Source organism: Bufo gargarizans, chromosome 2, assembly GCF_014858855.1.
Source record: "Bufo gargarizans isolate SCDJY-AF-19 chromosome 2, ASM1485885v1, whole genome shotgun sequence".
In the NCBI taxonomy this organism is placed as follows: Eukaryota; Metazoa; Chordata; class Amphibia; order Anura; family Bufonidae; genus Bufo; species Bufo gargarizans.
Genome location: NC_058081.1, coordinates 138,397,958 through 138,413,715, shown reverse-complemented (window position 1 = coordinate 138,413,715; position 15,758 = coordinate 138,397,958). Strand labels below are relative to the sequence as shown.

The window sequence follows — 15,758 nt, the reverse complement described above, 5'->3', positions numbered from 1 at the left end:
GGATGAAAGTTGTGCCTTTGCTGAAAGGAGGCCATTCCACGGTTGACCGCACCCCAGAAAGAAGGAAGTGCTACGTGGATCGACCTAGAGACTGTGAGGGTGAAGCCATCCAAGAGTCTGACCAGTAAAAGACGACATTGGGAGTGGCTGATACCTGAAGATCGGCGCTGACAGACAGTAGAAATGAAATAACTTCGTTCTGGAGCCAAGAAAGTTCCAGAGCAAGATCCAGAGAGAAGAAGATGGTGTATTCTGTGGATAGAGACGTTTGGCTATGGTGACGGGCAGGGAAGAGGTCACAGCCACGAGGGGTGATGTCTAGGTACTTAAGACAAGGAGCATACTTCAGTACATCCTGAACTGTTACCTGTAATAAGTGGGGTTGAGGAGGCAAATACATCCCAACACTTCGCTCAAATTTTCTTCTCGTGTTCTCGAAAACAGGGGGATTGTAGAGGGAAGTGCCAGGTGTGTGTATGTATGTATGTGTATATGTATGTATGTACATATATATATATACATATATATTCCCCAATGTGTCCAGTATATAGATATATATATTTGTAGGCCCCTGTAATTTACACACATGTCTATATATATACATATATACTTATATTTCCCCCCAAGTCCTGTTGCTGTGTGTGTGTGTATATACAGTCCTGATCAAAAGTTTAAGACTACTTGAAAAATGGCAAAAAATCATATTTAGCATGGCTGGATCTTAACAAGGTTCCAAGTAGAGCTTCAACATGCAACAAGAAGAAATGGGAGTGAGACAAAACATTTTTTGAGCATTGAATTCAATGAAAACAACGAATAAACTGAAACAGGCTGGTTTTCAGCTGATCAAAAGTTTAGGACCACACCTCAAAAAAAAAACTAAACCCCTCCAAAACTAAATCCAACTTCCAAACATGAACTCAGTAATGAGTAGATCGGCCGTTATTGTTTATCACTTCCAAAATTTGTTTCGGCATGCTTGATGCAAGCGTTTCCAGGAGGTGAGTGCGAACATTTCTCCAAGTGGTGAAGACGGCTGTACAAAGGCCATCTACTGTCTAGAACGGTTGTTCATTTTTGTAAACTTCCCTTGCCATCCATCCCCAAAGGTTCTCAATTGGATTTAGATAAGAGGAACACGCAGGATGGGCCAAAAGAGTGATGTTATTCTTCTGGAAGAAGTCCCTTGCCCTGCGGGCATTGTGTACTGTAGCATTGTCCTGTTGAAAAACCCAGTCGTTACCACACAGACGAGGGCCCTCAGTCATGAGTTATGCTCTCTGCAACATCTGGACATAGCCAGCGGCCGTTTTACGCCCCTGCACTTCCTGAAGCTCTATTGTTCCACTAAAAGAAAAAGCACCCCAGACCATTATGGCGCCCCCTCCACTGTGGCGCGTAGAAAACATCTCAGGTGGGATCTGCTTGTCATGCCAGTAATGTTGGAAACCATCAGGACCATCAAGGTTACATTTTTTCTCATCAGAGGATAAAACTTTCTTACACCCTGCTTATGCAGTTCAACAACCAGACCACGTTCAAAAAGGGAGAGTTTATTTGCCTTTGCCATCATAACGTGTGACTACCTGACAGAAAATGACAATGAATCCACATCTTTGCACAGATTTGGCCTTTTAAAGGCATGTGGTCCTAAAATTTTGATCAGCTGAAAAACAGCCTGTTTCAGTTTAATCGTTATTTTCAATTAATTGAATGCTCAAAAAATGTTTTGTCTCACTCCCATTTCTTCTTGTTGCATGTTGAAGCTCTACTTGGAACCTTGTTAAGATTCAACAATGTAAAATATGATTTTTTTGCCATTTTTCAAGTGGTCTTAAACTTTTGATCAGGACTATATATATATATATATATATATACACACACACACACACACACACATACACAGTGAGAAAAAGAAGTATTTGAACACACTGCGATTTTGCAAGTTTCCCAGCTAAGAAATCATGGAGGGGTCTGAAATTCACATAGTAGGTGCATTTCCACTCTGAGAGACAGAATAAAAAAATAAAAAAAATCAGGAAATCACATTGTATGATTTTTAAAGAATTATCTGTCTTGCACTGCTGAACAGAAGTATTTAAACACCTGAGAAACGGCAAGAAGTCTGGCTCTCAAAGACCTGTTACTGTGCCTCTACTCCACTCATTAATCTAACTTAGTAGCACCTGTCTGAGCTCTTTAAAGACACTTGTCCACCCCACAGTCAGTCAGATGCCAAATACTACCATGGGCAAGACCACTATTTTGGGAGTGTATGCACCCCCTAGCTTACTGCTTTTAGTGCATCTGAGAGATACCCTAACGAAAAGAGATGTTCGTATGACTGACAAGAAATTCTTCAAAAGTGCTGCTTTATAAGCCAAGACATAAAGTAGCATATTCTACAGGATTGTCTACCTCAGCACAGAGCATCTGGTGGGAAAAAGTCACCGGGGGAATTAAAGCCCTGGATGTAAAATTCTGTGTAAAGCCTAGCTTATTTTGCTCCTTTTTCTGTCAAATAATATTTTGAATGACTTATTCAGATATACATTTACTTTTCATGCTCTGGTGATCCTGCTTGAGTTAACATTTTTAAAATATAAAAGTGAGATATCAGCGCTGGAAAAAAAGAGACATGAGGCACAGTTAAGTACTGGAATACCTGCATGGCTGGATGTAGGTCCGGAGATACTCCTAGTCCAGAATCAATTTTCGTAGCACTCGATAGTGCCGGGTGGACAGCGATTCTTCTGGCTCTACTTCAAAAAAGCATCCCTGACGAAGAGGCCCGCCGGCCTCGAAACGCGTTGGATTGTTTTTGGTCCTCGGAAGTATCCGTGTACCACAGTTGTGACGTCACACGCTGCGCTTTCGGATTCCCTTACCATCACGCTCCTTCGTGCGCGCGTCAGCTGGCGGCTGGAGCGGCGCACGGCTTTTTTGAAGTAGAGCCAGAAGAATCGCTGTCCACCTGGCACTATCGAGTGCTACGAAAATTGATTCTGGACTAGGAGTATCTCCGGACCTACATCCAGCCATACAGGTATTCCAGTACTTAACTGTGCCCCATGTCTCTTTTTTTCCAGCGCTGATATCTCACTTTTATATTTTAAATATATTTATTTTGTGGATCGCGGCAACCGTTATCTTTCAGGTAGTCAGCAGCGGCTCTGTGTTCAGCTGTTCACAGAGAAGGGACATACTGTGACAGCGCAGATACTACCACTCAATTTTGAGTTAATATTTCATCTGACAGAAGTGTCAAAATATAAGAACATAAAGCAGAAAATAAAGCTTGGAGCCTTCTTATACCACAGGTCAACACTGTCCTATATTCATTTTCACAGGGCACCGGTCAGTTTCACAGGAATTTCAAGTTCCTTTATCTTAAGCGATAAAGAGATCTCATTCCCGATTGTCTAGGTTATTTTATTGCTGACATAAACACTGGTTTACATTTTGTTTAAATTCTCTTTTTATTTACGTAAAAAAGGCAGAGAACCGTACAAACATGGAACTAATAAAAATGAACAGTGACCAATCACAGTCATATTACATAGTACAAAACTCTCCATATGATACAGTTTGTTGAGTATCCTGTAAAGAAAGAGAAGGGGAAGAAAAGAAGAGAAGAGAAAAAGAAAAAAGGGGGTGGGGAGAAGGACAAAGGGAAAAAGGACTGGAGGAAGGCAATGCAAATAAACCCTGCAACGGTCTTCCATAGGGTCTTCCAATGTTATGGAAGAGGCGCATATCTGGTTTACTGCATCCTCAACTTCCTTCCAGAAGGGTGCTATACGTGGACATGACCACTAAATGTGAGACACTGTTCCCTCTCCTGCGCCGCACTTCCACCAAGTATTAACTAGATCTGCATTAAGCATATGGAGGAATATGGGGGTTTTATACCATCTTGCCAATAGCTTAGAAAATGTTTCTTGTATTCTAATACATCTGTTGAAGCCATGGGAATTGGTAAGAATGAAAGCTTTTTCTGGTTCTGATAGGGAAATTTGGAGTTTTGATTCCCACTTGTCTAAAAAGTATATATTTAGGGCAGAGGATGTAAGTAGGGAGCGATATAAGAGGAAAAGGACATGTTTAGGAAAAGTAGGAAGCTGTTAAACCTCCTTTAAAAGGAAGATCAGATAAGAATGCCCAAACCCTGGTGACTTCCTTAAAGGGGTTGTGTCACTTCAGCAAAAAGGATTTATCATGTAGAGAAAGTTAATACAAGGCACTTACTAATGTATTGTGATTGTCCATATTGCCTCCTTTGCTGGCTGGATTAATTATGCACAACTAATTTCCATGGTTACGACCACCCTGCAACCAGCAGTGGTGGTCATGCTTGCACACTATAGGAAAAAGTGTCTGTCTCTCTGGTAGCTTGGACTGTGGGGCCACACATAGGCTAGTGCTTTTTCCTATAGTGTGCAAGCACAACCAGTGCTGCTGGATTGCAGGGTGGTCGTAACTATGAAAACGAGCAGTGTATATTATGATGGAAAAATTAATCCAGCCAGCAAAGGAAGCAATATCGATAGTGAAAATACATTAGTAAGAGCCTTGTATTAACTTCCTCTACATAATAATTGCCATTTGCTGAAGTGAGACAACCCCTTTAAGGTGAGGTTATAAATGTGCTTGTAGGTAACCTAATGACATATTGGGTTGTGGGAATTGAAGGATATCAGGCAATCTATATAGGGAGGACCATACTGCAAGAATACCCTTCATAATATGGGAGCGAGAAGTATTATTCAGGGAAAAGGAACGGAGTCCCCAGAGGACAAACTTCTCATCAGAAGATAGCAGGTGTTGTTCGAGAGTAGTGCAAAGCAATAAGGTGTTATTATGAGTAAGGAGAGATAAACCTCTACCTATGTGCAAAGCCTTATAATAAAGATATATATTCAAAAGGCCAAAACCACCAATCCACTTCTCTCTAGTGAGGATGGAACAAGTGATTCCAGGTGACCCAGTACCCCAGAGAAAAGCGGAGAAAAGTTCGCAAACTTGACTAAAAAAAAGAAAAGTGGAAGCCAAATGGGGAGAATCTGGGGTAAGTAAAGGATTTTTGGTACAATATAGTTTTTAGCAAGCTCTTCTTACCAATCCATCGAATAAAAGAGATTTTAGTATTCCTCAATTGGGTTTTAATGTCCTGAAGGAGAGGGGCATAGTTAAGCGAATATAATTCTCTGGTGTCAGCTAAAATCTGCGTTCCTTTGCTTTTGGTGGGCCCAGGTGAAAGGTGTCACAGGTTGTAGTGATCTAATAGAAGAGGGAGGGCCGGAGATATTAAGGGCTTCATATTTACTATAATTGATTTTGAGGTTAGAGACAAAGTCAAAATCTTTGAAAATGGACAATAATCTGGGAAAGCTATTCGAGGGTTAGAGGTCATAATCAGGAGATCATCTGAGAAAGCCCCAGTGACATATAGGTGCCGATCTTAATGCCTTGCATCAGGGGATCTTGTCTAATAGATTGTAAAAGGGTTTCCATGACAATTATAAATAATGAAGGGGACATCCCTGAAAAGTAGCATTATATATTACTAAAGGGGAAGAGAGGGTACCATCCATCTTTCATTTCTTTAATAAAGGGGTTTTTCCATGACTAATGTAAAAAATGAAAATCAGATATCATATAGTACATGACAATCTCTAACAAAGCTTGAACCAGCCCTGGACCTCACATGGATCCAGAGATCTCCTCGTTCATTGCTCTGCTAGATTTATATCAAGCTGACAGCTCAAGGAGAGTGTGTTTTCTGCTGCAGCTCAGGAGGATTGTCTCAGCTCTCCCTATCACAGCTCAGGGGGCAGTTGAAGGATGAAACTGAGCATGTGCGGCCTTCTCAGTGAGCAGGACAAAGAAATAAGAAAAAGACAAACAGCAGGTGGTGCTATACATATACATTTTATTGAATAATTTAGTGGCTATGCTAAATGTTTAATTACATGCAATTACAAAAGTATTCAGATCCAGTTGTTGGTTTGAAAACGCCAGAATATTTTTCGGGGACAACCCCTTTAAATATTAACAGCCTATATGTGAATATTCTATGTATTTTTATAACAGGAATTTACAGAAAATGGTGCACTACAATGGTAGAAGCAATTGACAATATATGGCTAAACCCTCACAGTGATATTAAAATGAGACTTTCGCCAATATATTCTTATATCAAGAGCATATCGGAGCCCGCGCACCCCGTCAAGGTCTCTCAAAGTGGCACGGGACCTAACGCTAACCTACCTATGCCATATGGGCAATTACAGATAAGGGCATAAAGTCCGACACACAGCGAACAGCTCCCAGTTACCTCCAGTGTGAAATCACACATACAATGGGAGGAGGGAGGTGTGTGTCAGACTTTATGCCCCTATATGTAATTGCAATATATAAAGAAATCCGCAGCACTCTTCAGGTGATGGTGAATAAAGTGGATTTATTCCATACAGCAGCAAGGAAATGCGACGTTTCGACCGCTCCCGGTCTTTCTCAAGCAATAAAGTGGTTACAATATCATGTGTCTTATATAGTGCCTTAGTCAATTACCTGGGCCCTCCCCCAGGTATAGCCATTAATCACATTGGTGCATATACGTAGTTATTAATTGGTGACATCTTGTGAAATCAAATTTAAGATCTATTACCTTTCCTACAGGGAATGTCCTTGGGGTCCACCTCCATTCCGAATCGTCTCCGAGACGAATTTCATTCGGCGTCCCGGAATCTCCAATGCGCATGCGTCTCCTTCGATCAAGCAGCCAATAGGGAAAATATCCTCAGCCGACGTCACTAGTTGTCAATGGTGCGGAGGCAACCTTTGCTCCACGTCATTGAAAAGCGTCCTTTCCGTCCTTTGGTAGTGACATAGGTGTCGTCATGGAGACGCGATCAGTTTACCTGAAACTCGCGTCACTCGACTCCTCCCCCGTCACTATTTTATAAGTCTCCGGACATGTCTCTATAGGTAAGGGTTCGTCACACCGCTCCAAAATACCTCCACCATTCAATCTATGGGGATTCCCCCACTCCATATAATTCAGAAATTCTCCACATTCCCATTTTTCTCGACATGATTCCTCCAGAGCAATTGCCGTATCTCCTCAGCAATATACCCTTCTGAGGTCATCATATCCCAAACTCACATTCCTCTATGGAGGCCATACTGTCCCACCAGCGCCACTTGACGGGGCAGATACCCTCCACCAGGAATATATTTTTTTTTAAAAATAAAGTCTCGTAGGTATTTGGGATGCCAGTCAAGTTAAATGACAACGACTCCCCTAGTACCACGAGCACACACATTCATCAATCTTATTTTTCTATTGACAACCAGAGGTAACAGAGCATAGGAAGGACTCACCCCCCATATATTGGACATGTCCTTTGGCTATATACATTGGATGAACTGCTGCATGATCTTTGGGACATCAGCCTTAGGGAGAACGGGATGGAAGCGGACCCCAATATTAGACCATCCTGCAGAAAGAGATAAGAGAAAAAATATATAAAAATATATAAAAAAAAAAATTTTTATATAAAATTTATTGTGTTAGTGAACATAAAAAATCATCACAACAAAGTTGGGCACAATCTTAGGTTACACAAAATAATAAATATAAGTCCAGTCTATATTTTAGAGGTGATGTACAGAAATTTCTAGAGGAAGACTCCCAAATTGAAATCCCTATTGAGTCCCCTTGGTTCACGTGTATCTAATTCGTAAATCCATTTCAACTCCAGTTGTTTAAGGAGGGTCTCTCGGTCACCCCCTCTCCGTAATGGTGAAACTCCATCTATGATCTGGAATCGGAGTTGTGACAAATTATGTCCCATTTTTTCAAAATGGTCTGGAACCGGAAGATCTAGTACTTTTTTTCGGATCTTAGATTTGTGCTGTGTGATCCTCTTTTTTATTTCCTGTGTGGTCTCTCCTACATATAGGAGTCCACACGGGCATTGGAGAATATATATAACAAAAGTGGAATTACACGTATAAAACTGTTTGATTTTATATTTCTTTCCAGTATGTGGATGTACAAATGTCCTCCCTTTTGTCATGCTATTACAGTGACAACACCCCAAACAGGGGTAGCATCCTGTTTGTTTATGCACTGGTTTTTTAGAAGGTTTATCTGCATGCACTAGCTTGTCCCTCACATTGGGTCCTCTCCTGTATGAGAACAGCGGAGGATTTGCAAATTCTGGGGTATCTGGAAACGCTTGTGTAAGCAGCGTCCAGTTCTTTCTAATTACACCCGCCACCTGTCTGCTAATCATTGTGTATCTGGAAACAAAGGGGATCCTATTTTGAGTATTTAACCTATCCACATTTTTTTCAAGTAATTCCTCTCTTTTTATTTTTAATGCCCTATTTTGATGTTTGTCCGTCAACTGTTTAGGGTATCCTCTGTTCGTGAATTTTTTGTTCATCTCTTCTAACCTCTTTCCCACTACTTTTTCATTACTAACTATCCTGCGGACCCGTAGAAACTGACTGTATGGCAGTGATTTTACCATATCTCGGGGATGTGAGCTATCATATTGCAGGATATTATTTTTGTCCGTGTTTTTTATATGTATATCCGTGCCCAGTTTTCCACCCTGGACATATACCAGTGTGTCCAGGAATTGTAGCTCGGTCATGGAACTAACCCTCGTAAATTTTAAAGCAGGGTGAATGTTGTTGAGATATTCATTAAATGTGTCTAGTTCCAGTTCGGTACCTGTCCATATGCAGAAGATATCGTCGATGTATCTCATCCAGCCCCTCACGGATTTAAAGGAGCTGGATGGATACACGAACATCTCCTCTACATATGACATGTAGATATTAGCATATACAGGTGCGGCGTTGGACCCCATCGCCGTCCCTCTAGTTTGTACAAAAAATTGATCTTTAAACCTAAAATAGTTACAGGTTAATATAATTTCAAGTAGTGCCAATATAAAATTTGTCATCTCTACTGTATATTCCGAGTCACTTAGGGCATATCTGACTGCCTCCAAACCTTTATTATGTTCAATACTGGTATATAGACTGACCACATCAAATGAGACCAGTCTATCCCCAGTTTCTATCTCCAATTCTTTCAGCCTACATAGAAAGTGGGTGGTATCCTTAACATAAGACGATGCTCTCGTTACATAAGGTTGTAACACCCCATCCAAGAACATAGCTGGCCGTGATAGAACAGAGTTGATGCCGGACACAATCGGGCGTCCGGGCGGATCATCTCTGTTCTTATGAATCTTGGGTAGGGTGTACAGAACCGGGGTGACTGGATGTGTCACAATCAGATAGTCATGCAGTGGACTGTCGATGATATCCTCAGCGTACGCGTCGTCTACCAGAAGTTTGATCTTTCTAGATATTTCAAACCTTGGATCATAGTCAATCATACGGTAGACTGAGGTATCATCGAGTTGTCTTTTTATCTCACATTCATATTTCTCAGTATCCATGATAACAATTGCTCCGCCCTTGTCAGCCGGCTTGATGGTAATTTCATCTCTATTACTCAATTTTGTTAATGTATCCCTTTCCATTTTTGTTAGGTTAGATCTAAATTTAGTCTGTAACCGTTCTCTCAACTGCTGTATGTCTCTTTGGACAAGCGATATATACGCCTCAATCACATTGATATTGGGCGGTGGCTGAAACTTACTTTTCAGGGAAAGATTATATTTTTTTAGGGTCATCATGTTTTCCCCTTCACTTCTCATGGTGTCACTTTCCTTCCCTGAAAAGAAGCCTTTCAACCTTAAGCGTCTAAAGAAACGGTACAGATCCACCTCATACTCGAACCAGTCGATAAACATAGTGGGGCAGTAGGATAAACCCTTGTTTAGCAATGTCAGTTCTTGTTCTGTGAAAGAAGATGATGAGATATTTACCACTAAATTGCCTATTTCAGTCTGTTCATAGTTAGATTTTTCATTTTGTCCGTCTGTCCCTTCTGGTTCTGGCCCATTGGTGGTTTTTTGGACCTGGTTATTACAGTATTTCTTCCATCGTCTATGTCTCGCTCCTCCCAGGGATCACACAGCACAAATCTAAGATCCGAAAAAAAGTACTAGATCTTCCGGTTCCAGACCATTTTGAAAAAATGGGACATAATTTGTCACAACTCCGATTCCAGATCATAGATGGAGTTTCACCATTACGGAGAGGGGGTGACCGAGAGACCCTCCTTAAACAACTGGAGTTGAAATGGATTTACGAATTAGATACACGTGAACCAAGGGGACTCAATAGGGATTTCAATTTGGGAGTCTTCCTCTAGAAATTTCTGTACATCACCTCTAAAATATAGACTGGACTTATATTTATTATTTTGTGTAACCTAAGATTGTGCCCAACTTTGTTGTGATGATTTTTTATGTTCACTAACACAATAAATTTTATATAAAATTTTTTTTTTTATATATTTTTATATATTTTTTCTCTTATCTCTTTCTGCAGGATGGTCTAATATTGGGGTCCGCTTCCATCCCGTTCTCCCTAAGGCTGATGTCCCAAAGATCATGCAGCAGTTCATCCAATGTATATAGCCAAAGGACATGTCCAATATATGGGGGGTGAGTCCTTCCTATGCTCTGTTACCTCTGGTTGTCAATAGAAAAATAAGATTGATGAATGTGTGTGCTCGTGGTACTAGGGGAGTCGTTGTCATTTAACTTGACTGGCATCCCAAATACCTACAAGACTTTATTTTTAAAAAAAAATATATTCCTGGTGGAGGGTATCTGCCCCGTCAAGTGGCGCTGGTGGGACAGTATGGCCTCCATAGAGGAATGTGAGTTTGGGATATGATGACCTCAGAAGGGTATATTGCTGAGGAGATACGGCAATTGCTCTGGAGGAATCATGTCGAGAAAAATGGGAATGTGGAGAATTTCTGAATTATATGGAGTGGGGGAATCCCCATAGATTGAATGGTGGAGGTATTTTGGAGCGGTGTGACGAACCCTTACCTATAGAGACATGTCCGGAGACTTATAAAATAGTGACGGGGGAGGAGTCGAGTGACGCGAGTTTCAGGTAAACTGATCGCGTCTCCATGACGACACCTATGTCACTACCAAAGGACGGAAAGGACGCTTTTCAATGACGTGGAGCAAAGGTTGCCTCCGCACCATTGACAACTAGTGACGTCGGCTGAGGATATTTTCCCTATTGGCTGCTTGATCGAAGGAGACGCATGCGCATTGGAGATTCCGGGACGCCGAATGAAATTCGTCTCGGAGACGATTCGGAATGGAGGTGGACCCCAAGGACATTCCCTGTAGGAAAGGTAATAGATCTTAAATTTGATTTCACAAGATGTCACCAATTAATAACTACGTATATGCACCAATGTGATTAATGGCTATACCTGGGGGAGGGCCCAGGTAATTGACTAAGGCACTATATAAGACACATGATATTGTAACCACTTTATTGCTTGAGAAAGACCGGGAGCGGTCGAAACTTCGCATTTCCTTGCTGCTGTATGGAATAAATCCACTTTATTCACCATCACCTGAAGAGTGCTGCGGATTTCTTTATATATTGCTGTTTGACTGTGGATCATCGGCCAGGATCCCGATCTGCTGGCACCAACATTGCCGTGATATAAGGTATAATATATGGACTTTCCAAATTGGCCTTTTCTTTGGACATAGTAGTGCTGCCAGACCCATTTTTTCCTATATGTAATTGCCCATACGGCATAGGTAGGTTAGCGTTAGGTCCCGTGCCACTTTGAGAGACCTTGACGGAGAGCGCGGGCTCTGATATGCTCTTGATATAAGAATATATTGGCGAAAGTCTCATTTTAATATCAGTGTGAGGGTTTAGCCATATATTGTCAATTGCATTTACTATTGTAGTGCACCATATTCTGTAAATTTCTGTTTTATATAGCCAATCACATCCGCACATTGGGCTATCCTGTGTAGGATATCTTTGTGGTACATGTGGTCCGCTGCCGGTATCCTCCATTGTATGCATTTTTGCTCAGGATTGCTGTTAGCAACGGATCACATGTGCAGGATTTGCTCCCCCGGTTAGAAATGCGCAACAGCATTTTCTGCCTTTTAAGACCACTTTATTCTGTTATTCTGTAATTTATAACAAAAAAACTAATGGTTGTTTTTACTGGATATAAATTTTTAAGTCACTCCATGTATTCTACTTCAGGTCCTCGCTCTTGGTTTCAGACTAGCACTAGAGATCCGTCAGGCTGTTCCGGCAGGGAGCAGCCTGTCCGATCTCTGTGCTTGTAAGTGTTCGACCGGCCCTATTAACTATAATGGGAAGCGGCGGAGATCTGGCCACAATCAGCAAATATACAGAGAATTAGGCGGAAGAAAACCGCTGTGGTTTGGACTTTTAGCACAGTAAACAGCCTTGCTTGACTTCTCGGTCAGACCATTCAGTCCGGCCAGAGGGAAGGGGATGAGAGACTCAATGAGCACATCACACATGACACTGATAAGAGTAATGCTCATCTGTGGACATATTTATCTAGGCCTATCAAGAGAACAATAGAGCTGTCATAAGATTACCCAAATTATACTAATCTACTGTTTTATCTTTTCCTCACAGCAGCAATAAACTGACGATGGTTTACCTATCCATATAGGGGTTTTATCTCTTTGCTGTCTGATACAGAAGAACACAATTTTGTATTTCATTTACAATAGTATAGAACTGCAAAATAAAAAAGGAAAACAGGCAAAATTCTTTAAAAAACTGAAATAGAAATGTCCCTTCAACTACTCATCCTAAGCGGCAGCAATCTTCTGTACAAGTTTTTTTTTTTTTTTTTTTTTTTTTTTTAGTGCAGATAGTCAGCTTTCTAGTCAGCAAAGTAAAGTGCCATATTTCCTTTTGGATACAATACAAGTTTATGGGATTGTTCAAACCCCATCTACATCCAGTGGATTTTTTAGATGGGGATTGGACTTTCAAATCTACGACATGCCCATTATCCTGTTATCAGATTACTCTCATATTTCTTCCATTACCTTCAATAGAGTTTAAATCTGGATTTGGTGCAGATTTCAGCCACTAAAAATCTGGAATGTCTGAACATAGCCATAGGCCTCATGCACACAACCGTTTCCTTCATGTCTGGTGATCCTCCAAAAATAAAGGAAGACACACGGAAACAAAAACGGAAACGGATCACGGAACAACGGAACCCCGTTTTGCGGACCGAGAAAAACAACTGTCGTGTGCATGAGGCCTTAGACTGAGATACCTGGTTGATTATATCTAATATATGACAACCACCAACAGGTGTGCCCAGAGGAGTTGTCAGTTAGCCTTCAGCAGATACATAATGGCATGTTTTGCAGTTCTGTATTTTATTCAGTAATATTCCTTCTCTCTTCTGCCGCCTCTATAGTTTTTGCCCGTGGAAGTTACAGAAATACTAATAGTTCTGCAGTTTGAGCATTTCGTCTATGAACCAATAAAGTTAGGATGTGTACTATAGGTCATGCCCAGATAGGTGAGTGCTGCAGTATATAGAATGGTGGAATGACTCAGAAGAACGGAGATGGTAAGCTGTATATACATACATTGTATTGTCTTCTTAATAAAACATGCGGAGGGAATTCCAGTGCACCTGGGCTAACTCAGGGAGGGAAGAAATGCAAATGAGCTCTTAGCAAACTTAGCCTCTAATGCCACCAGATGTAGGGCAGCTATCCTATAAGTCAATATACAGTTCTTAAAATAAGCCTTAAGACATGACTTGGATATTAAATAAGCCAGCACCTCATCTGCAGACAGCTGTTTCGGAGCGATTGCCCCTCCTCAGTGCAGAGCAGAGAGAACTGGCTTAACTGGGTAGGAGGCCTGTGTCTGATCAAGGGGGAACTAACTCTCCTTAGGGAGACAGCACCCCAGAATTCCAGAGGAGCATGTATGGCCTATAAGTCTGCTCACACTGATTAAGGTGCTCTCTCCCTAAGGAGAGTTAGTTCCCCCCTTGCTTGGGCTAACTCAGTAATGGCTATTTCAACATTATTCTCTATATGTACTGTAGCCATTTTGAATATGTCACCTAAACTGCTGCAGCCATTCTGTCAGCTTTCTCAACAATGCACTGAAAGGATTATAAAGAAATTCTTGCTACAGTTGCATCAGAAGCTGAAGGTTTAAAGGGTCTGTCCAGGATCCCCCCTGTTTTGAGTTATCCTCCTTGCATGCTTGTAATACAAGAATCACACTTACCTGGCCCCTGCAGCTCCAGTCCTGCGCCCTGGCTATGGTCGTCGAACTTCTGGTCCCAGGCTAGTTTACTCCCATCTGGGCTACGGACGGGATCATGTATGCCACTGCAGCCAATCATTGGCCTCTGCTCGGACGTGTCCCCAAGCGGCATGTGACCCAACAGGGACATATCACTGCTGAGGCCAACCACTCATGTGACCCTATGTGTACGCTGGTCAGAAGCTAAAAAGCCTTGGATCAGTAGATCTCCTATCACAGCCAGGGTGCAGGACTGGAGAGTATGCTTCTTGTATTAGGTCAACAATGCTAGAAGGGTTAGCTCGAAACTGAGGGAATCCTGGACAGCCCCTTTAAGGCATAATCTGTAGTTCTGCTGCTGAGTAACTTTGTTTCAAACTTCAAACAGTATCACACATTATAATATTTGTCTTCTAAAGTTCCATAACCCCCCACCCACATACCCAATCCCACCACAACAATGGCCGCCAGGGGTGAGACCTGCCTTCAGAATGGGGCAGTATGACACATTACACAGACAGGAAGCTTATTTCTTCTCTTACCAGGATCATTGTGTGAATGAGGCACAACAAAGACCTGTAGAGGTTCAGTGTCCCATTCTGCAGGGTCATACGTGATGTCAAACCCTTGTTTCCACACTCCTCCATCAAGGTTATCAAAAGGCAACTGTGTGTAGACATCCAGCATCTGCAACACAAGCATTGTACGCCCCTATGTGAATAGTACATCAAACAAAACGACTGACACATTAACAAGAACCTCACAGAAAAGTGTTCACAGCATGCCACCTGTCAGACGTCACATCTACGGTGGCTTTAAAAGCTTTCTCCGCCTCTGTAAATAAGCAGATTGGTGAACCAACAAGCAAGTCATTTTTCTTTGCTCTTGTAACACAATGCTCGAGCTGGTAAAAGAAGGTTCCTGTTAATATGTCTGTGCGGTAACTTATGGCTTCACAACTTCACATTTACACCGCAGAAGTTATAACCACATCACACACCATATTCACATGCGTTTATTACATATTTCACATGCCAAAAATCATTCATTGAAGAGTTTCACCCTAGCATTATAACTCTCTCTGGGTGTTACCACAATGCCCACCAGTCCCATTGACTCTAATGGGATCTAGCTACAACCAGGCAAATATGCTCGGATCCGGCCAGACACAAAACGACGCATGCAACATTTTTTGTCTACCCGAATCCAAGCATGTGTGCCGGATAAGGGCCAAATCTCATACAGATCCCATTACAGTCAATGGGGCCGGTGGGCACTACGGAAACATCCGGCTATGCCAGATCCAGAGAGCTCCGGCCTGCTGTAGACCTGTACCACTAATGTGAACAAAGCCTGACTTATTGATGACCTATCATCAATATCAGATCGGTGGGGGGTCCAAAACCCTGCATTCCCAGTAATCAGCTGTTTTCACAATTGTCAAAATGTATAAGGACCTGTATAGTCGTGGTGTCTGGTATCAGTGC

At 41.8% G+C, this 15,758-nt stretch overlaps 1 protein-coding gene across 3 annotated transcripts in view; it reads right to left on the bottom strand.

The window, feature by feature from the left end:
- Positions 1–15,758, bottom strand: part of MAN2A2 (mannosidase alpha class 2A member 2) — a 151,378-nt gene that overhangs the window by 77,158 nt on the left and 58,462 nt on the right. For all 3 annotated transcript variants that reach the window (XM_044279496.1, XM_044279495.1, XM_044279497.1), the window contains one exon: positions 14,814–14,958. In XM_044279496.1, the coding sequence (XP_044135431.1) occupies positions 14,814–14,958 (145 nt within the window). The remainder of the gene's footprint in view (positions 1–14,813; positions 14,959–15,758) is intronic.